Consider the following 20128-nt stretch of genomic DNA (forward strand, 5'->3'; position numbering starts at 1 on the left):
AAAAAAAATAAATACATGAACGGCAAGGTTATATTTTTGCGCTAAAATGGGAACATAGCAATGTATACACTTGATTTCATTGCATTGTATTTTTTTTTATTTTTTTTCTGTTCATACAACTTTTTCATTTCGATCGTCTCCTTTTCTTTTTTTATGATGTGTCAGTCCATGGCATACATACTGACAAGCATGGTTTGTATAGTTACAAGATGGAGTGACTAATGGTTACTTCGTTTTGCAACTGTTTGGCAACTCTTGTCGAGTGTATTCCTTATACACCTCACCGTGTGGCATATTCCACCTCCTCTTTTTTGCGTACTCACCAGTTCACCCTTTAAGCACGCACGCGCAGAGGCAGCGCAGAAGGCAGCGCACAGCACCTTGTGATGACACCTCCTTTAGGACCAAAACGTTTGGGAAGGAATAACAGATCACAACTGGTCCTGCCGATGTGCAGGAACAAGTGACTAGCTGTGCTGACTCACTGTCGAAAATACATGGCACTCGCGCGAACTGATTTCGTTCCTCCAAAAGGAATGCCAACGTGTTGGTGAAAAAAAAAATATACCCTGTAATGGTATGAGCTTATCCACATTTATCTACCCAACCCACACAAACCATGTACCACAGTGGCAACAGCGTCGTACCTGGGATTCCCCCTCTGTGCAATGTAAGCGGCTCTCCCATGTATATGACCGGCGTAAGGATAAGGACCTTGTCCCACGTGTGCAACGAGAACTACACAATTATGAATGCGAACAAAATAAGGAAAAATGTCAACGGCTACTTAAGTCCGATTGTCCGCTTTTTGGGTCAAAAGAGATTTCAAAGTGGAGCTAAACCAATTGGGAGGAAGGAGTATGTGAGGAGTGTGGGGCAACCCAACATGTTGAAGGCGGTCAAGCAGTACAGGTGCGTTGCGAAAGGCTGGGAGGAGGTGTCGGGCGCTGGCGCTGCGTACCATCTGCATGGCGAGGAGATGCCTCCAGCGGAGGGGCTCCCCTCCTCCGAGCACAGCGGCGGTTTAAGCAGCTGTCCAAGGGAAGTTCCAAGCGGTGGACGAAGTGATGGACGAAGCGATGCACGAAGCGATGCGCGAAGCGGCTATGTGAACAGCTACCCGCGTGCCGATTCGAGTGCCAACCCGAGTTGCCGCCCCGGAGAACCCGCATCGCAGAGCGAGCCTTCCACGAACCCTGTCCAAGACGCCGAACCGCCGGTAAGTAGCCGCATGTCAGACAAAATCAAGCAAAACTACAAGGCGGCGGGATACTTTATAGTAATGACCGAAATAGAGCAGAACCCTGCGAATAATGCCAACCAGGAAACAAACAAAAGGAACATCAACGTTAAAATATTGCTGGGCTATGACCCCCTGAAGAAGCAGTCGAACAAGGCGCGATTAAACACGAATGGAGGGGCACAAATGAAAGGTGAACTAAACATTCCTGGAGGGAAGAAGGATTTGGGGGAGTACAACCCAGTGGTGACTGCCTATAGGGAATTCAGTGAAGAGACCCTTTTTCTGTATAACATGTTTGTGTCGTACTTTAGCCACTTGCACTACGTGATGAAGGGGATCACCCCGAAGGGGGAAGAAGTGTCCCCAATGGGGGGTGACCCATACGAGCTGTTCTTACAAAAGAACTTCCTAAATGAAGTAACACAAATGAGCCTCCAAGAAATGATGAGAGCAATAAATGTACACATAAACAATTTCATGCTGTATTTTAAAGAGGCATGTTTAAATATTAAGGAGAACCACGAAACCATGTACAGGTGTTCATACCCACCATCGTTTCACCAAAGGAGGAATGCTACCTTGGAGAGGATTCACAAGGAGATCAGTTTATTTTCTTCTATACAAAATGACCATGTTAATAATTTTAAGCTGTACTATGCTGAAGGGAAATATTGCCTTTTCTTTTATAACGCAATTCAATACCAGTGTAAGAATATGCTGGACTATTTGAGGAATTACTTTTGGCATAACTACGTGACCTTCTTTTGTATCCTGTTGAATGAAAATGTGGAGTTCTTAATTAAATGCAGAGGGAATAGTAAAACACATTATGAACCCTACCTATTTGACACCAACGAAATAAGAAAAAAAATTGACCCAGATTTGTATTACAATTTAATGCATGTAAAAAATCTGGTCCCCTCGGAATATAAGAAATGTAAACGGGATACTTTTTATGGACCACGAAATATCCCCACTGGGGAAGAAGATTCTCAAATAGACACTGGGTACATGAATGACATGATTTGGCTAGACCTTTCCGACTTGCTTCTATACCTTTTGAGGAGCTGCAACCATGTGGCGATTGTGCGTCATGTGTGGAGCATTTTTGATCAGATTATGCAACAAGGGGGGGGGGGCTACCCAGTTTGTACTTCCCGCGATGGGGATGATAGAGGTGACTACCAACACGATGCAGATGAATCACACTTCGTTCTAGTTGGTCAGGGCTCCCTCAAACTGCACAAATCGGTTGCGGCAAACGTGTGGCACCTGTACAAGGACATACATAGGAGACTACATATGCTAATCCAGCAGAATAACTACAACGCCTTTTGGGCTCTGTTCTTTTCGCCCTTCAACACGAAATTGAGTGTACATAATGTGGGCACCCTGCGTAGCACCTGCAGGGCCCCCTATAGGAAGTTTCTCAACCGTATGGTCAGCAACCGTGACTTTTGGGTCTTCCTCTTTCTCAACCTGGTCGGGAGCGTTCCCACGGGGTAGCAACTGAGGGGGGGGAGAGACAGGAAGAGCGGCTAACTGCTAACTGTGCATGGGTGTTAACAGCGTAGTGATAAATTTATGTTGTAGTTAAAGGTGTCCCCCTTTTTATAATAGAAGAGTTTCCCCCCCCCCCCCCCCTTAAGGGAGAGCTCACCACCCCGTCCACATGATCACGACACGGTATCTCCTAATCCTTTCCTTCGCACACCCCCCGTTAGTTCATTCAGTCTGTGATGTTGTTTTTTTTTTTTTTTTTCGTGTTCATCACATTTGACTGCATAACATTGATGATGATTTTCCGCCCCCTCATTTGTGTAACGACTGAACTGGCTAATCGTAACTTTTTTTTTGTTTAATTTTTTTTCAATTTTGTTGCAAACGTGAAGTGGAGGTGCTGCACAGGAACAGGGTGGTGGTGGTATTATTTTACCACCTATGTGAGTGTGATCCCCTTTTCCGTGTAGACCAGGTCACCACAAAACTTCAAGGTGAAAAAAAAAAAAACCCTCTTGTGAAGTCCCCAATTTCGTTTCACACTTGTGTTCATTTAGGTCGACAGAGGGGAGTACACAAATCGGGCAGAACTGCTCAGTACGGAACTTAGTGCACTTTTTTTTTTTCTGCGTCGCACTTGGCACTCAAAAATCGCTCTCGCGTTCGACGTGCTTGCGACGCTTGTTTCTTTTTTTTTTTTTTTTTTTTTTTCCTTCATCCCATTTTGGTAGCGAAACCAACCCTAAAATGGAGAAAACAAAAATGGGAGGGAGTGACGACAGCGTGTAGAGCTCCCTCTTTGACTCTTCCCTGAGGTGTGCAACGTGGAAGCGGCAAAGAGGTGACGCGGCAGAGTGATCGATGAGGAAGGGTGACGCGGCAGAGTAACAGATGGCAAAGGGGTAAAGTGGAAGAGTAAGGGATGAAGAAGGGTAGCGCGGTAGAGTAACGGATGACGGAGGGTGACGCGGGCAAGCGCAAAAATGAAACCTGCAAAGGGGGTGCTCCTCCTCCTGTGGCACATTCACATAATGACGTACCTGCAAAAGTCCATCCTCTGCTACAAGCAAAGAGGAAGCTATAACCTACAATTAAGTCAAGGGGGCCCTAGGAGAGAACCCCTGGCCTATGTTAGCAGTTCAGTGGGGCGGAGACCCAGCAAGTGTTTTAGTAACAAGTGCCTTTCCCCAAGTGGTATACACAAAAAAAGGACAAGCCAGTTGAATAGCCTTTGTGGAGGTGACGTCTCACCACCAGTAGGCTTCTCACGGTTCAGCGATGAGACAAGCAGAGGACTCTCGCATGGGAAGAGGAAGAAAAATATATGTACATGTCGCCTTTCCGGGTGGAAGAATCGCAGCTCTGTCCTTTATATGTTGAAGATAAAGGGGGAGGGGCAGAAAAAACAACCTAGTGAAAGTGATCACAGTGGAGATGCCCCCTCCCTACTGCACCTCGCACAAGTGGGTGACTTATCCTTTTGTTATGGAACTGCAAATCGCCAAAATTGCTACTCGACGTATGAACAGATTGTTCAATACATTGAACAGCACAGAGGGGAGTTCTCCTCGTGTAGTAGCCCCTCCAGTGAAGTTACTCACGTTGGGGGGGAAAGCATAAGGAGGACCATTGTCGAAAAGAACTACACTCTCATTAGAGGAAGAGTGGAACAAAAAGTGAAGCAATCGAGAAGAATTTTGCTTCGCCTCAGACAAGAGAGGGGAATTTATCTCACCTGTGTGTATGAAAAAAAAAAAGGAGGAAGCACTGAAGGGGAAGATGATCTTTTTACCTATATAAAAAAGATACGAAACGAAAGTGTTGTGGACATTGTGGGTCGTGTAAAGGTACATGGAGGTTTAAGTAGATGTAGGGTTCCCTTTGTGGAAAGCATACTGAATGAGAAATGCATAGAGGTCGTGGTGAGCAGCATCCGGTGTATCTCGGAAGCGTTTGATGATGTGCCTGTGATGGTGAACGAGGGCAGGGCGTTCTGGGCGGCGCGTGCAGGTGCTGGCCTACGCGGCGGTGACATGGTCGGTTATGACATGGCCCGTGGTGACGCATTCCTTGGGGGAGATAAACTCGGTGATACTGCCCGGCGCCCCGCAAAGCTCAACACCAGCGAAGTCATCCTGAAGCTGCAACACCCCAGCCTGCACCACAGGCACCCCATGAACCACATCGTGTTTGAAATTAAGAGCCGCATTGCGCAACGGTTTAGGGAGATGCTTCGGCGGGATGGATACACAGAAGTGTTCACGTCCAAGATGGTCGACCTCGGAGGGGGAAGAGCCCATGACGCAGCGGCCAGCAGTGAGGAGAAGAATGTAGGTGACTCTGCGTGTAGCAATGGCGAACACGCCCCCGATGACGCAAATCATGCCTCGCGCACCACTTCCCGTTCCATGCATGGCCGCACCAGTTTCCAACTGAACGGGTCGGAAGGAGGCTCCAGGTGCTACAAAATTGAGGGGGGAAAAGTCATACTAGCCCAGAGCCCCCAATTTTACAAGCAAATGTTAATCAACTCCGATTTTGAACGAATCTATGAAATGAACTACTCATACAGAAATGAAAAGTTCCATACCTCAAGGCACCTGAACGAGTTCCTTTCGCTAGACATGGAACGAGTCCTTTATCACAACTACTATGAAATAGTCATGCCCATGTATAATATGTTGAAGCGATTAAATGAGTATATGCTTGAAAGATTTGCGGAGGAGTTAAATTTAATTAGCTCTTTTTTTGGAGGTCATGATTTTGAGCCCAGCAAATTTCCCGACTCTCCTTTTGTACTCTCCTTTTGCGAGGCAAGAGATATACTCGACAAACATGCCTCCAACTCGTTGAGGGATACTTCTAACTATTCACCATTTGAAGTACAGGAAGGGGGGAAGAGAAAAAAGACACATGCGCCATGTAACATGTCCCAAGGGGATGTGAAAATTCTTACTAATGAAGAAAAGGATGAATTGAAGAAAAGGATATCATTTGAAGCACCCACTGGCGATATGTTGCATGACGTATATTTTACTCAGAAGGTGGAGGGCATGTACCGGGTGCACCAGGGAGGTGTCCGCACTGATGGGAAATCATCCCCATGGGAAGGGGACCCACACGATGAGAATGTTTACGCCTTCCTAAACGGGTTCAATCGAGACGAGCTCTACAAGAACTTACTGCTCTTTCTTAACCGCTTATATGAGGGAGGTAGGGAGGTAAATGCGTCACTTGGCCCAAACGACACGCCATCAACTGCTTTCCATGATGGACAGGTGGAGTGTAAATTTTCTTTGTTGAACCTGCTACGCAAGAACCCACGGGTACAGGAAGCAGACGACGTGTATGAAGTACATGTAACCGAATCGGCGCAAAGCAAAGAGTTAAAGGAAAAGTACCTCCACTCTCCCGACTTGACCAATGAAGAACTACAGTTCCTACACCACTTTTTAAAAAAAAATTTTGGCGTGGACTTGTTCATAATTGACCAGTACCCATGGCACCTCAGACCATACTACACAGGACACAACCTGTACGACATTAGGTTTACGAACAGCTTTGACTTTGTTTACAAGGGAGTAGAAATTATTTCCGGCAGTCAGCGAATCAACCACTTACCTATTCTCCTCTACAAAATAATGAACACCTGTGAATCGGTGCAGAGTCCACGAAAGAAAGTCTGCTCTGCATTATGCATGACGGAGGGGGCCAACTTTTCCCTGTCTGAATATCTCAAGCAATGTGAAAAGCTAATAGACGGCGACTCCACTTTAAAAAAATACATCAATTCGTTTCGCTTTGGTTCGAAGCCCCATGGGGGGTTGGCCCTCGGCTTCGAACGCTACCTGTTAGCTGCCCTCAACCTGGGGAATGTGAAGCGCGCCGTATTTTGAGACACTGAATTGAGTGCAAGCACGACGCGTACATATAACTTCTTATCCTAACAGCCCTCAAATGAACGCGTTTTTTTTTTTCTCTGTTTTTTTTTACACATCCGAACATAGTTTAACGCATTCATTCCATTCGTTTATCCTCCCACCCCCCATTGGCTCAATTCGCCTTACCAGCGCGGCGCAAAAAAAGAGGCAGGAACTGTCTCAGCTGTGGGGGGGGTATATATATCACTGGAAAGGAGCCCACTAATGCATAGGCAAAAAAAAAAAAAAAAAAAGGGGGCGAATTGGCCAAATGTGAAGAATACGCAACTTTTACCAAGTACTAGTTAAAAATGATATGTTTTTTCCTGTTGCCCCTTTTTACTGGTACAGTTCACTAAGAAGGGTAAAAAAAAAAAAAATGACTTCTTTTTTTTTGGCGTTGAGAAAAAATGTAACCATTTTGCCGTGACCAGGGATCGAACCAGGGACCTTCAGATCTTCAGTCTGACGCTCTCCCAACTGAGCTATCACGGCTGTTACTTAATATTCTTCTCGCTCACGCTAGTAAAGAGGCGCGGTCGGCTTGTCACGGCGTGCCGCGTATAAAGTAGCGGCCCCGATGCAGCGGCAATGAGTTAGAAGCAAGGAGTAGAGGCGCGAACAGCACACCACGCGTACCGCCCCTAATTGCAGCGCGCACAACGCCCTTCTGCTCATGTAGCGCGAATCCTCAAATGGGGCGTAAAACTCCTCCTATTGGTATGCCACTTGCGCGAAATTGGTTCATGTTCCCCCCCCGGAAGATAGAGTCCCAGGCAACACTTTATAAAAAAAAAAAAAAAAAAGAAATACTTTTAGTTCCTTATGGTGGCCAGTAGCACACGCTTTATCATTGTCAGCAGTGCTGTTGTGAAGTTAAAAAAAAAAAAAAAAAAAAAAAATGACGACAATGTTGTTCATGCATGGAAATGAAGAAGAAAAAAAAGTAAATACATTTTACATGTACAATATAAGAGGGGAGCAGTCGGTCTGGTGTCCACACAGCAGCTTCTCTCCAAGACCTTGCGAGAGAGAGAAGCCTTCCAAAGGAATAAAATGAAAAATAATATTGGGCAGGCAATTACTCACTTTTGCTATATTAGTATATAAACTTCCACGCCTTTTTCCCCACGCAGAAAATGTCCTCCATGATGTTTTTAACTATATATGCCCTGCGACGTTAAAGGGGGGAGGAAATAAAAAAAAAAAAAAAAAAAAAAAAGGGAATGTGCGTGCAAGGTGGGATATATGCCCAGCGCGTCATGTTCCTCATGCAGGCGTGCACATGCACATGTTGATTAAACAAACACTGGTGCCGTTGACACCACTCTGAAATGGATCTCCAACTCACAAATATTCCACTGGGTGGTAGGGCATAGATTTGAATGCACAAAACTGAGTTATCAAGTACAGCCCGATGTACGAAACGGACGTAAATTGCATACCTGAGGGAGGGATAAACAAAAAAAAAAAAAAAGTGCAGCGAAAAACGAACCAGACACACACTGTGCAGGGAAAAAAGAAAGGTCGAACAATGCACAATCGAGTAGGGAAGACACCGTGTTCGTGGTGCTACTTCCATGACGTGACGCTCATCACAGGCTCATTACTGAAAAGGCTAATATTCTGGTTGTCCTTCATGTGGGGGTTGTCTAAGCATACATAAAGGGAAAACAACGCTGTGGGGAAGAAGAGAAGCCACAGAGGTGTTCTTGCTCCTACTCATGGAGGTGTATACCTGCCAGGGTGTCCCTGCGCACGTAACGTAGCAGCGGAGATGCTAGTCATGGAAAAAATAAAAAGAAGTAATCGTTTTGAAGGGGTACCCGTTAAAAAGGTGAAAAACACCACAATGAGGCAAAGGTAGCACTGAGAAGGGGGTAGTGGTGGAAAGAGGATCATGTGGGAAGGAAGTGTGAAAAAAAATGCAGCGACGGAAGAATCCACTCTCTACACATAGTACATCCCACACATAGTGCTGCATTGTGCGGGGCAGAAACAAACCAGTAGGATGTCCAGCACCGAGATCGTGACCGTCCCCGTCGCCAGTGATACGTCAATCAAGTCCTTAAAGGAAAAAGGGTGCATCTCAACTTTGGCATAAATGTAGGTTCCATTTTTTCTTCTTAGGATGATCAGGGAGAGCAAACAGAGGAGGAGCGATGTCACTGCCAGGGTCTGCAACAGGTCTGTCGCGAGGGAATGAGTGAGCGGCAACATGGTGAGTTGATGAACGTGGCCCAACATACATGTACGAGGTCTATACACAAACGAACGTGCGACTTCCCCCTACACATATGGGGAGCGACATGTTGAATGGGGCCATGTTCCTTCCTTCACCTCTGTTGATAAAAAAGTTTCGCTCGAAGTATAAGGTTGATACAGTTAGCGAGAGCAACGCGAAGGAGACAAGGAACGTGGCCCGGAGGATCCCCTTGCAGACTCCTTGCAGCCGCATAAGGGGAGAACCCTTATCGTATTGCAGCGAATTGACAATGGAGTCTTTGGCCTTCTTAAACAAATACATCGTTGAAAAAAAAACGGTGTTGGTGCTCTTTGAAGGGGGAGAAATAGAAACGATGATACGCACACAGGTGGGGCGAACGACCGATTCGGTTCGAGGGAGGCACGAAGCACGCGAGTGATTATGCTACACTAGTGCGGGGGGACAATGGGGAGAACTGCTTAAAAATTTAAGACAAGGGTGCATTGCACTTTGAAAATGGACAGGGATGCGTTGTGACACTTGAAATGGTCAACGGTGAGCGAAAGACAACTGTGCGCCAAAACAACTGTGCGCTGGCAAACCGGTTCATGTGGGGCAACAGGAACTTCAAACACAAGTGCAGGTGGACTCATAAAGCAGACCTATACTGCCTGGGTAGTACATGTACATACACACCTTCCGAGGGGGGACAACATAACAATGTAAGAAGCCCCTCCTTCAAAAAAAAAAAAAAAAACATACGAATAAGCATAAAAGCAGAGGCATACACACATGCGCAAGTGACGAAAAAATAAAAAAAAAAAAGGGGCCTAAGTTTTTTAGGTACTCTTTAATTTTTAATTAAAACAAATGAAAGTGGAGCTAGCGAAATGTTTTAATTCCGGGTGCTCCCATGGGTAGCTTTTTTTGTTTTTTTTTTTTTTTTTTTTTTTTTTTTTTTTTTTTTTTTTTCTTTTTCGCCTGAACGGTTCAGATTTTTCTGCGAAATGGGGGGGGGGAAATGGATAGCTACACTGCAGAGTGCTGCTCAACTTCCTGCGTGCTTGTCCAACTTCAGGACCGTCCCGTCGTGTTTGCTTATCAGAGCCACGCTCGTCATGTTTACGAAAATCCCGTGGTCTACAACGCCCGTGGTCTGCAGGGGGAGTGGTTAAACGGTTAAGCGGTGAAGTGGTCAAGTGGTCAATCAAAATGCCGCGCAAAATGTGACGCGACATGTCACACTTACCATCTTTATCTTATGGCACGTGTCCAGCAAATCCTCGATCGGGTTGGCGAAGTACAAATCGACGATGTAGTTGTTGTTATCCGTTATGTACACCTGCCCATTCTTCTCCCGCAATTTGTACTTGCAGTTTTGGAGGGAAGGAATTTTCAGAAGATTCTGAATTATTTTCTCATGTCCAAAGGAGAGGATTTCAATCGGCACTGTTCCCTTGGTGCCCAGACCGTTTGTGCAGAGTTTGGACTCATCAACAATCTGCGCAGGGGGATTGAGGTACACAAATTGGTTGAGCGGTCGACAGGAACAAAGTGTAACGTGAGCATTATTCGAAATGTATAATCGGCTTTGCCTGTCTGGCGTAATGCGGCTAGACCTCGCGGGCACTTTTTTTTTTTTTTTTTTCTTTTTAAAGAGAGATCAACCTCCCTCTAAAGCAGAGTACAAACTACGCTTTCACTTCCCTCCCCACTCATTTTTCTCTCCTTACGATTATAAAAACGGATGCACTGGAGGCAACTAACTTCTCCCTCACGAGAGCCCCGCCTCGACCTTTGACCAAATTTAAGTCCATGTCAATTTCATCAGCACCGTCTATGGCTATATCGATGTGGGAATTTTTTTTTAGCGTCGTCAGAGGGATGCCTAAATCTTTGGCCTGCATGCGATTAGGTTAGGATGGTGTGATATGAAAAAGTTCAAAAAGGGGGATACGAGAGCACTTCCATTTCATTTGGGCAAGAGGATAAGGAAGCTCTCATGTGTAGAAAAATCTCTGCCCTCGGGAAGGTGCCTCCATATAGGGACGCAGCAACGCCCCCCTCTTCCCTGTTAACCTTTATTTCCGTGTCGATGCTCGTGGGGATACAAACCACATTCTTGATCTGCCCATTTCGCATTAACTCCTCCATCCTCTCAAGGACATAGAACACAGTGGTACCGGTCCCAAGTCCTATGGTCATGTTAGACTGGACGTAGTCGTCGACCGCTTTGTAGGCCTGCGTGTGGAGTGGAAGTAAAAATGGAGGGTGAAATTTTTTACACGGTGTCAGCGGGGAAAGAGCGATTTGAAGAGGAGAGGAGGTGGTCTAAACCTCGTCCACCAAACCACAACTTTAACGCCCCTGTACAAACACGCAAACGTTAGGTGAACAGTGAAGACTTACCACGCGCCTTTTCAGGTTGTCCATTGGTCCGCTCACCCAAAAGTAACACAGTTATTAAAAAGGGGCACGACACGGACGACGCAAAGTAGGCGATAAAAAGGACAACAAAATGGGCGACACAATGGAGGAGGGGAACAAATGCCCCGTGTCAACTTCACAAGTGAGCCAAGACAAGTCGAGGCAGTTTATATTACCTCTTTTGTGAAGCCTCCTATCCCCCGCCCTTTATATGATTGGCAATCAATCCCGTATGTATTAAAAAAATGAAAAAATATATATATATGTAGCTGCCCGTAGAGACATACAAAATTGGTTAACAAAAAAAAAAAAAAAAAAAATGTTCAGAACAAAGAACAAACTAGGTACTCCTTTTGAGACTTCCCATGATGGTTCACATTAGGTAGGCATGTAACGATGTATGGCAAAATGGGAGGTGATAAAAAGGAAAAAAAAAGCAACACTACGCCGTATATTATACATTTAAATCGTGTTCGGTAAAATCCTGTTGCTCCTACAGAGAGAGTGGCTGGGGGTGAGTCACCTAAGATATGAACTCCGCGAGGGGCAGGCAATAAATAACCATTTGCATATCTTCATATCTACCCATACATATACATATATATATATATTGTATATATGTATAAGTGCATATTTCTCAACGTGCTGGTTGTGCTACCGCGCGTCGGACTTTCGGGGGGGCACGAATAAGCCTGCCTGGGCATACACGGTGAAGGGGGTAATGTACAATTTGATGGAAAAACAGCGTGGCGTACGTAACAAGTGAGTAGAAAAACAACAAGGGAGGCAAAGATAGGAAGAAAAAAAAGATCCAATACGACACGATAAGATCATAACATAAACGAGGCAGCCACGAGGAGCAGAAACAAATGCAAAGGAAACGGAAAAAAAAAAAAAAAAAAAAAAAAAAAAGGCACCCGCAATCGTGCACCACATGACAACGGATTTTTTTTTTTTTTTTTTAATTCGCGGCAGAACGGAAAGAATAAGCCAAATAGTAGCATCACGAGGTGGGACAGCCCTTTGGTTGTAAGCGTTGGGAGGAGTCACTTTTCCACTCACCACTCGTGGGACAATTCGAATTAGCCAAGTCCACCACGGTCGCTTCATGTGTGCGCAGAATATATCTCCAAAAGGAGGAAAAGAAAAAAAAAAAAAAAAAATCCGAGACGAAAAGAAGAAAGCCAAACAAAAGCAGCCACAACTGAGAGAGCAACGTTAGAGGAAAGCGCAAAGTCTACTCGATTTGGAAAATTTTAAAGAGACACGAACAATGCGATAATGATTGTGAAGATGTTGGAGCAGCGGGCGGGGGAGTGCTCTCCTTCACACAAAGGATTGGGAACGGCGTGACCACAGCGGGGTAAATTTTTTATGATTGTCCACAGAATGAATGTTACCCTTCCACCCCTGCAGGGACATACAAAAATAGAGGCGTAAAAACGGGCTACTATGTGATGTAAACCACAGAGAGGGGGAAGAGCAACGTGGCATGTAATTTTTTTTTTTTTTTTCCGTGCCATGTACGAGCAGCCATTTCGCACACACAAAAAGAGAGGAGAGGCAACTCTCCCCCCAAACAAACCTCAACCGCGTGAAAGTTTGAGAAAGCATTTTTATTTAAGTCATACCAGTGGATGTACTTTTTTTCCATAGGACACATACATGTGGGAGGGAAGCCACATGCGTATATCTCTCCCCCCCCCACCACTACCCCCCTTTTCTACGAACGATAAATGTGCATTTAAAAAAAAAAAAAAAAATGCGACAAGTTGGTATGCATACCCGCGTTATTAATTTCGCGGCCCCCAGAATTGTCTCCTCTTCCTCGTTCTCATTTTTTTTATTATAATATAAATGAAGACGACACGCCGCTAGGTTAAGCACCCTACTGTCGCAATTAAAAGAGATTGTGTCTCCCCCCCCCTCAGTGAGGAGGCACTAACACAGTCGTCGTCGTTATTGCCCTTTCCCTGCTGTCTGAAAAATAACTGTGCGCGAAGTGGAAAGGTGTAGGGAAAAAAAAGTGTACCAGCTGCCCAATAAATGAACTCCCCACCAATTAAAATACCCCCCTTGGTGAACCCCATGGAGGAAGCCAGCCACCCCCCCTGGGAAGCTTCCTTCTGGGAAAACTTCTTCAGCAAAAAGAGACACCCCCCAAATGGGCCAAGCCAAATCGACTCCTGCGTGAATATCAAACATCCCGCTACTCTACAACTGAAGAATGTATACATTAACAATTATGTCATTAGTGCAGAGCTCCCACTGGACGAGTTCCATTGTGCCCACCTGGGGAAAGACATGGTGATTCAGAAGGGGAAGGAAACATACATGGGAAATTTTAAAGGAAGAAATTTAAATGGGGTTGGAAAAATCATTTCACAGCAGCTTGTATACGAAGGGCATATACGAAATGGTGAGAAATGGGGTCAGGGAAAAAGTACTTTCTTTTTTCGTCCTTCTGCTGCTCATGCGAAATCAAGCGTAGTGGTTTACAAGGGGGAGTGGAAGGGGAATAAGCGTAATGGTTATGGAGTTTTGTTAATAAGGAAGTGTGTGAATGAGCCCAGTGTGAAGACGTACGAAGGTTGGTGGAGACAAAACGAGAGGCACTTCTATGGTGTACAACGCCACGCTAATGCCGTTTACTGTGGCTTCTGGGTGAGGAACAAAAAGTGCGGGTTTGGAAAAATGTGCTGGTTTGCAAAAGGGGGCGACGTAAAAAGGGGAAACTCTCCCCCCTGTGACGACATCACCTCTGAGAAGTCTCCCCCAGAAGAAGGCAACAAACCCAAGAAGGTCATACAAAACGTATATGTAGGAGAATGGGAGAACGACCAAATGCACGGGTACGGAACATACTTCTGGTTCGTGAGACAAGGAAATAAAAAGAAGAGCGCTTATCAAAGTGAGCGCTACCATAAGCATGAAGGGTATTGGCAAAGGGGGGAAAGAAATGGGTTCGGAATGTTCCATCACAGATGTGGAGATACATATTGGGGTTTTTGGAAAAAAAATAAAAAACATGGACTAGGGTATCTTTTAAAATTAAATGGCACCGTTTGCAAATGCAACTACCTCAATGGGGAAATCACATCTCAGGTAGAGCTCAACCAGACATACAAAATGAATCACTTGTACACGAATTCCATTTGTGAGCTAGTCAACCTGGGGACTCTCCTCCAGGAAGACTCCAACTTAACGCACAGACATATCAAGCATTTTTACAAAATTGTGTATGACCATTTTGACCTCCTAATAAAGGCGTATCGTTTCTACTGGCGAAACGGGTGGGGGGGGGACCACATATATGAGGGGAGGAGGAGGGAGGAGGACAACAGCAGCATTAGGAAGGAGGAGGGTGTCCACCCCGTCGGCAGCTTCAAACTGAAGAACCTCTGGCACATGTTCTACGATGCTAACATCATCCACAGCAGCTTCCCCCTTAGCTCGCTAAACTGGCTGGTAAAAGACGACATGTCGTTAGGTGATAATATAAATTTGGCCAATCTCCTTGGTGATAATTACAAATGGGTCGGTGAGGATACACTCCTGAATGAGGAAGAAATGGTCAAGAGGTTCTTCCAGTCCAGCCACTTATTAACAGAACCATTCCTTTTTACACGCGCAACAGGGGTACACAAAGAAGAGGCAACAAACGAGGGGAGCCATAACCCAAATGTTAATCAAGTTAGTTTTGGTGAGGGTACCAGGTCGTCTGCTCGTAATAGTCACATGGATGGAAAAAATTGTGGGATGATTGACATACCAGGTGAGGCAGTCCATCCTGTGAGCACCCCGACATACGACACACACAACCCCATGGCACACATCCTTTTCAACAAGGATCTCTTTCTGGTGAAATGTTTAAAAAACTTTTATAAAAACCAGTGGAAGGAGCAACGGTGCTACCATATGAACGAAGCAAAACGCGTTTTAAAAAAAATCTGCCTCTTTCTTTTTACAAATAAAGGGAGACATGACAACGGCTATCTGTTCTACGTCCTCTTTAGTGTGTTCCACTCTGCCTTCCCCTTGTGGTATGCCTTAGCGCGCATGAGTGAGGCGTGGACGGTTGGCCGCACAGGATGGGCAAAAGGGAATGGAAATAGCGGCAATCATCCAACTGGTGACCCCAATCAAAGTGCTCATTTGAACAAACATCTCGCCGTCCTAAACCTAGCTAGATATAACATTCACGATGAGAGCAGGAAAATCTCCTTTAACTCTTTCGTGTATACATTGGTACGTGTGTCGTTGCACCTGCGTGATGTTCGAGGCGAGCACCAGACGCGCGTCATGGTCAACCTACTTAATGCGCTGAAAGGGTGTGTGGAGGGGATGGACACAGAGAAACATCACCCCCAGAGCGGTAACATCGCAGCAGGTTTAAAAAAGCGGCATATGAGAACGAAGCGGAATCGAAACAAGTGTGGAAAAAAGGGAGAGGAGGAAAAGTGGGCTGTAAATGGTAGACATGTCAGCGCTGAGAACCGCGAAAATGGTGTGTGTCCCACAAAATATACGCATCCCGCACGTTGCCAAGGATTTGGCCCCGGTCCAACGGGTGAAGCGCGCCAGAGGACAGGAAATTTCCACGGGGTGGGGAAAAAAAAAAAAGTGAAAAAAGTGCAGAACCATGCGAATGCCGCGAAAAGGGTGAAAGCCTTGCCCAGCTGCGCCATCTGCTGCCACCGTGGCGCACCGCCAATCAAACCGAATGAGAAAAAAAAAAATGGTTCCCCCCGGAGAGGCAAAGAAGACCTTACCGCGTTAGTGAACATCCTGGACAACTTCGTCTACTACTTCATTTTGTACTTCCTGCTGTTCAACTCAACGGAAAAGCGTTTTTCACTCCTGAGCACAAAATTAAATGTGTCCCTGCGGCTGGGAGATGTGCTAAAATTTTTACTACAGTTGAAGATAACAAGGAAGGCTGAGACGACTAGGGGAAAAGCAAAGAGTATCAACTTGGGCCCGCACGACCACTACGATGACTACCACACACATGGCAGGGGGGAAACAAAAATTAAGGCGAAAAGGTGGAAACCGTTGCACATTCTGAACAGCGCAGATAAAAGGGAAGAAAAAGAAGGGACAACGGTCATTAAGCGGCAGACGAATAATAACCACTATAAGGAGGAGGAACACACAAAATTAACCTCAAAGAGAAATAGCTACATTGCACACACAGCTAGCCATTTACAGTATATTCGCAAGAAAAAAAAAAAAAAAAAAAATTTCACCTGAACCGTTCAGGCAAAAACAACGTGAAGAAGAAAGTCTTAAAAAAATTCTCGCGTATGTTCTGCTTATCCTTCGTCCAAGTGTTATCAATCTTTTCTAAAACGTTAAACACGCCAAACTTGCATTTAACAAATGAGTCTAACTTGCAATTGTGTCTTTCCCAGCCAAACGAAAGGGAAAAAATCGACAAATACCGCTTGCAGAATAATGCGGTACGCTACATTGTCCTATTAAACGAGCAGGAAAAAAAAATTATGAACAAGTTTGCTACATGTGCAAAGCAGAAATGTTACTCAGAGGAACTTCTCCCTAAGAGGGAAAATGGCGAAACAAAGGAAAAAGCACCTTGCCCTGTGCACACCGAGGGGTATAAGAACAAACTGGTGAACGAACTGAGCGAACAGGTGAAACAACTTGAAGTGGAAAATTTTGAACAAGTCGCAAACGATTCTCCCCCTTGTGTGCAAAATGAAAAGGAAAAAAAAAGAAACAAGAGGGGGCGGAGAAAAGATGAAAAAAAAGTCCCAGAGCGGATCATTTCGGATGTGGAGGAATGCCCCCAGGTGATGTCGCATGAGGGGGGACACGAACATGTGCGCATAAAACGGAGGAGACAAGTTGGAGTGGCACTGTATCGATTGAGGAAGCGGTTCGCTCACTCCCGGAAGAACTACATGAACGTTCTCGATTACTACAACACGTGCATAACTCCCTACGAATTGGGTTTGTTTTTTTTAAGATTCGTTCGAGTGGTAAAGCGGAAAAGGGGGATCAACGGTTCGTACAGCGACGTGCTGTTCTTTTTCGTTTTCCACGTTTTGCTCCGCAAGACCTTCCGACTGGCGCGGCAGGCGGGCGCTCACCCGTGAGGTGCTCATAAAAATGAAATAAAAAATGAAAATTTTAAAATGCATAATGCAAAGTGAAATGTGCAAAGTAAAACTGCTGGCCAATCTCATTTAGGATGAGACGGTCTCGGCTGCGCAACCTCGCGCGCTCTTTTTTTTTTTCACTGTTCCTTTGCATGCATATAGCTGGGCCATCGAACGGTATGACAAACGCAAACCCGCCAAAATGGCAAAATTGAGAAAAAAAAAAAAAAAAACAGTGGCACAGGGGTGACACGATAATGCGGTGAACGTCTGTTCACTCCGTGGGGGAGGAGGAAAGACGCGCACGCAGGGTTACATAATAAAACAACTGGGTATCAAACCGAGGTCTATCACAAATGTATGCACATGCAGCACATATGGCTGTTCAACCCCCCTCGGAAGTACACACGGAAATAAAAAAAAAAAAAAAAAAATGGTGAGTCAAGCTACGGGTTAACTTTTGGCTGGTCGTGTATCCCGGGATGAGATTGCTTCCTCTCACTGTCCGATGGACACGACGGCGACGGCGGCACTTTGCTTTCAAAAAACACCGTTCTGCACAATTTAATTAAATTCTTTACGCCAAAAAGGATGTCCACATTTTGTCTCTCATGTTTCATCTTTTCATATCTACTTGGCAATACGGTGTTGTCAAAGGAGTAGGTAAAATCAATCCACTTTAAGTCACACGTTTGAGGGTTCCTCCGGTCATATATAATTAGCAGGGAGGTGGAGCAGAAGGAATAAACATGTTGTTGTTCCAGCCACACTTGCAAGCTTATTAATTTGGGGAGAACAAATGAAATGATATTTCTGAAAAAAAAAGTCAGTGAGTACACCACGTGTTCTTCCCTTAGGTGAAGTCCGATGTCTCTACTGATTTGCAGCCTCTGGTGAGCTCGTTCGTAGCATTGCTCGATGCTGGGGGGGGTTCTCGCCTGGTTGTTCTGCTGATGGTTGTCCTGGCCGCCACACCGTGCGCTGTGTTGGCAGCAACCCGGACCACCAGCAGCCACTGGCCCATACTTCGCCACACAGTCGGCGTAAAACTCCCGCACTCCTTGGTCTGTCAACATATCCTGCTGCTCCATGCAGCATACCAGCGCGCATATACGAAATCCCAACCTCCTTTGCGTCGTCATGCGCGCAGTAATTTCTTGCTTCCACGATTTTAACAGGCAATAAAGTTCATGATTGTCGTAGTTGAAAAATGCAGGGGGTAAGTTTATGTCTTTCGCAGAGAGATGTATGATATGCTCGTCACTTGTATTTAGGTGTTCACTTCGTATGTCTTTTTTCATCTTGGACCACCTCTTCACATACTTTTCCTTTTCGCTCCACGGGACGGAGTCGCTCACTTCTTTAAGTCTTTCACTAAACTGTATGTCATTATCCTTCAATGTGTTGTATCCTAGCTTTAGGTCAAGGACATTCTGGTTTTGAGGGTCTATGGAGTGGCAGATTTTCTTAAGTTTTAGGGCTATGTGGACTGGACGTTCAGAGGGGTCTCTACTTGGAGTCCCTTCAGCTACCCTCACAAGGTCGTTCAACTTGCCAACCTTCCACTTCTCGGCTTCTTTACCACGCACATGTCTTCTCACCGCTACGTCGTCACGTCTACCATTAACGGGTAGCTCTTCTGCATTCGACTTGGTTTTCCCTGCCTCGGGTACACATTCCGCATTGGAGTCTGCACTTTGGCTCCCATTTTTTATTTTATGGGTTTCCGCAGAATAAGAGGCCGTCTCTTCCGCCTCACACCGATACACAGGCACTATGTTGTAAAATTTTGGAATGAGCTTCTGTTTGACCAAAAAGGCCAAGACGCGGTGTTCACCCAGCGCACCAGTGATCCTGTTTTTCGCGTCATGGGTGCTGCCCCCAAAGATTGGCGTGTTTTCGCGGTTGAGATGATCTCCTTTTTGGGCCTTCGACTCATCAGGTTTGTGAACCTCTTCTAATACTGCCCCCTCTTTGCCTCTGCCTTTCAGGTGCGGACAACACATGATATCGCTTCCTACGCATGGAGGCGAGTCTGCACTGGGGGGAAGTGTTGCTTGTCCTTCCTCTACTGGGCGTTTATGTTCACTCAGGTGCTTCACTAACTTTTCTTCCTCCGAGGTGTGCACGGCGTATTGGTCACTACTTGGTATTGCTTCATTTGTGTCGTCCTCCTTCTCTTCCTTTTCCGGAGTGCAGCCCTCCCCTGGACGAGGCGACTTCATCGTTGAGTTTGGTTTATCGAGATGGGGATTATCATCATAGGGTGGTCGTTCCCCTTGAAGGGTGCCCTTGCAGGGGCTGCTTCGGGGTGGCTTTTTCCGGGTTGCACGCATGGCCTTGTCGTTCATGAGGTAGAAGTAGGTCATGGCGCTCTGCATGCTGGTGTGCAGGTCCCCGAGCCGATCACGCCCGCCACGCTGGCCACCTTCGCCGCGTTCGTCGATCCCCCGGGGGGCCCTCCTCCTGAACTGCCCATACAGTTGGTCATGCGCCGCAAAGGCATTCATGTAAAATTTGGCCTCCCCATTCTTAAAAAAGGGGACTAACTTATAAATGTATTTGGACTTCTCCCGCGTCAACATGACAGAGGTGCCAGTCAGTTTTTGATTCGCCATGTTATGTAACACTTGATCTGTCTCTCTATCACTGGGCTGTTCATATGTGCATTTTTTTTTTTTTTTTTTTTTTTTTTTTTTTTTTTTTTTTT

The 20128-nt window shown here is 45.7% G+C and overlaps 6 protein-coding genes and 1 non-coding gene across 7 annotated transcripts; 3 read left to right on the plus strand and 4 right to left on the minus strand.

Moving 5' to 3' along the window:
* Nucleotides 1-619: 619 nt before the first annotated feature.
* AK88_03182 (uncharacterized protein) lies at nt 620-2749 on the plus strand (the record flags this gene model as incomplete). The annotated part of the gene is made up of 1 exon (XM_012480804.1): nt 620-2749. The coding sequence occupies one exon, from the start codon at nt 620-622 to the stop codon at nt 2747-2749; it is 2130 nt and encodes a 709-aa protein (XP_012336227.1).
* A 977-nt stretch (nt 2750-3726) lies between these two features.
* AK88_03183 (uncharacterized protein) lies at nt 3727-6639 on the plus strand (the record flags this gene model as incomplete). The annotated part of the gene is made up of 1 exon (XM_012480805.1): nt 3727-6639. One exon carries the CDS (start codon nt 3727-3729, stop codon nt 6637-6639), a length of 2913 nt encoding a protein of 970 aa, XP_012336228.1.
* Nucleotides 6640-7085: 446 nt separating this feature from the next.
* AK88_03184 lies at nt 7086-7158 on the minus strand. Its single transcript has one exon. It is a non-coding gene; the product is annotated as a tRNA-Phe (tRNA).
* Nucleotides 7159-7762: 604 nt separating this feature from the next.
* On the minus strand, nt 7763-9190 carry AK88_03185 (uncharacterized protein; the record flags this gene model as incomplete). Its single annotated transcript, XM_012480806.1, has 6 exons — nt 7763-7835; nt 8015-8108; nt 8274-8342; nt 8490-8532; nt 8668-8852; nt 9004-9190. 6 exons carry the CDS (start codon nt 9188-9190, stop codon nt 7763-7765), a joined length of 651 nt encoding a protein of 216 aa, XP_012336229.1.
* A 727-nt stretch (nt 9191-9917) lies between these two features.
* On the minus strand, nt 9918-11302 carry AK88_03186 (ribose 5-phosphate isomerase A; the record flags this gene model as incomplete). The annotated part of the gene is made up of 5 exons (XM_012480807.1): nt 9918-10025; nt 10119-10370; nt 10603-10770; nt 10949-11110; nt 11279-11302. 5 exons carry the CDS (start codon nt 11300-11302, stop codon nt 9918-9920), a joined length of 714 nt encoding a protein of 237 aa, XP_012336230.1.
* A 2082-nt stretch (nt 11303-13384) lies between these two features.
* AK88_03187 (uncharacterized protein) lies at nt 13385-17415 on the plus strand (the record flags this gene model as incomplete). Its single annotated transcript, XM_012480808.1, has 2 exons — nt 13385-16506; nt 16722-17415. 2 exons carry the CDS (start codon nt 13385-13387, stop codon nt 17413-17415), a joined length of 3816 nt encoding a protein of 1271 aa, XP_012336231.1.
* A 449-nt stretch (nt 17416-17864) lies between these two features.
* AK88_03188 (uncharacterized protein) lies at nt 17865-20036 on the minus strand (the record flags this gene model as incomplete). Its single annotated transcript, XM_012480809.1, has 1 exon — nt 17865-20036. The coding sequence occupies one exon, from the start codon at nt 20034-20036 to the stop codon at nt 17865-17867; it is 2172 nt and encodes a 723-aa protein (XP_012336232.1).
* Between the last annotated feature and the right edge of the window lie 92 nt (nt 20037-20128).

The sequence above is a fragment of the Plasmodium fragile genome, assembly GCF_000956335.1.
Source record: "Plasmodium fragile strain nilgiri unplaced genomic scaffold supercont1.35, whole genome shotgun sequence".
NCBI lineage: Eukaryota > Apicomplexa > Aconoidasida > Haemosporida > Plasmodiidae > Plasmodium > Plasmodium fragile.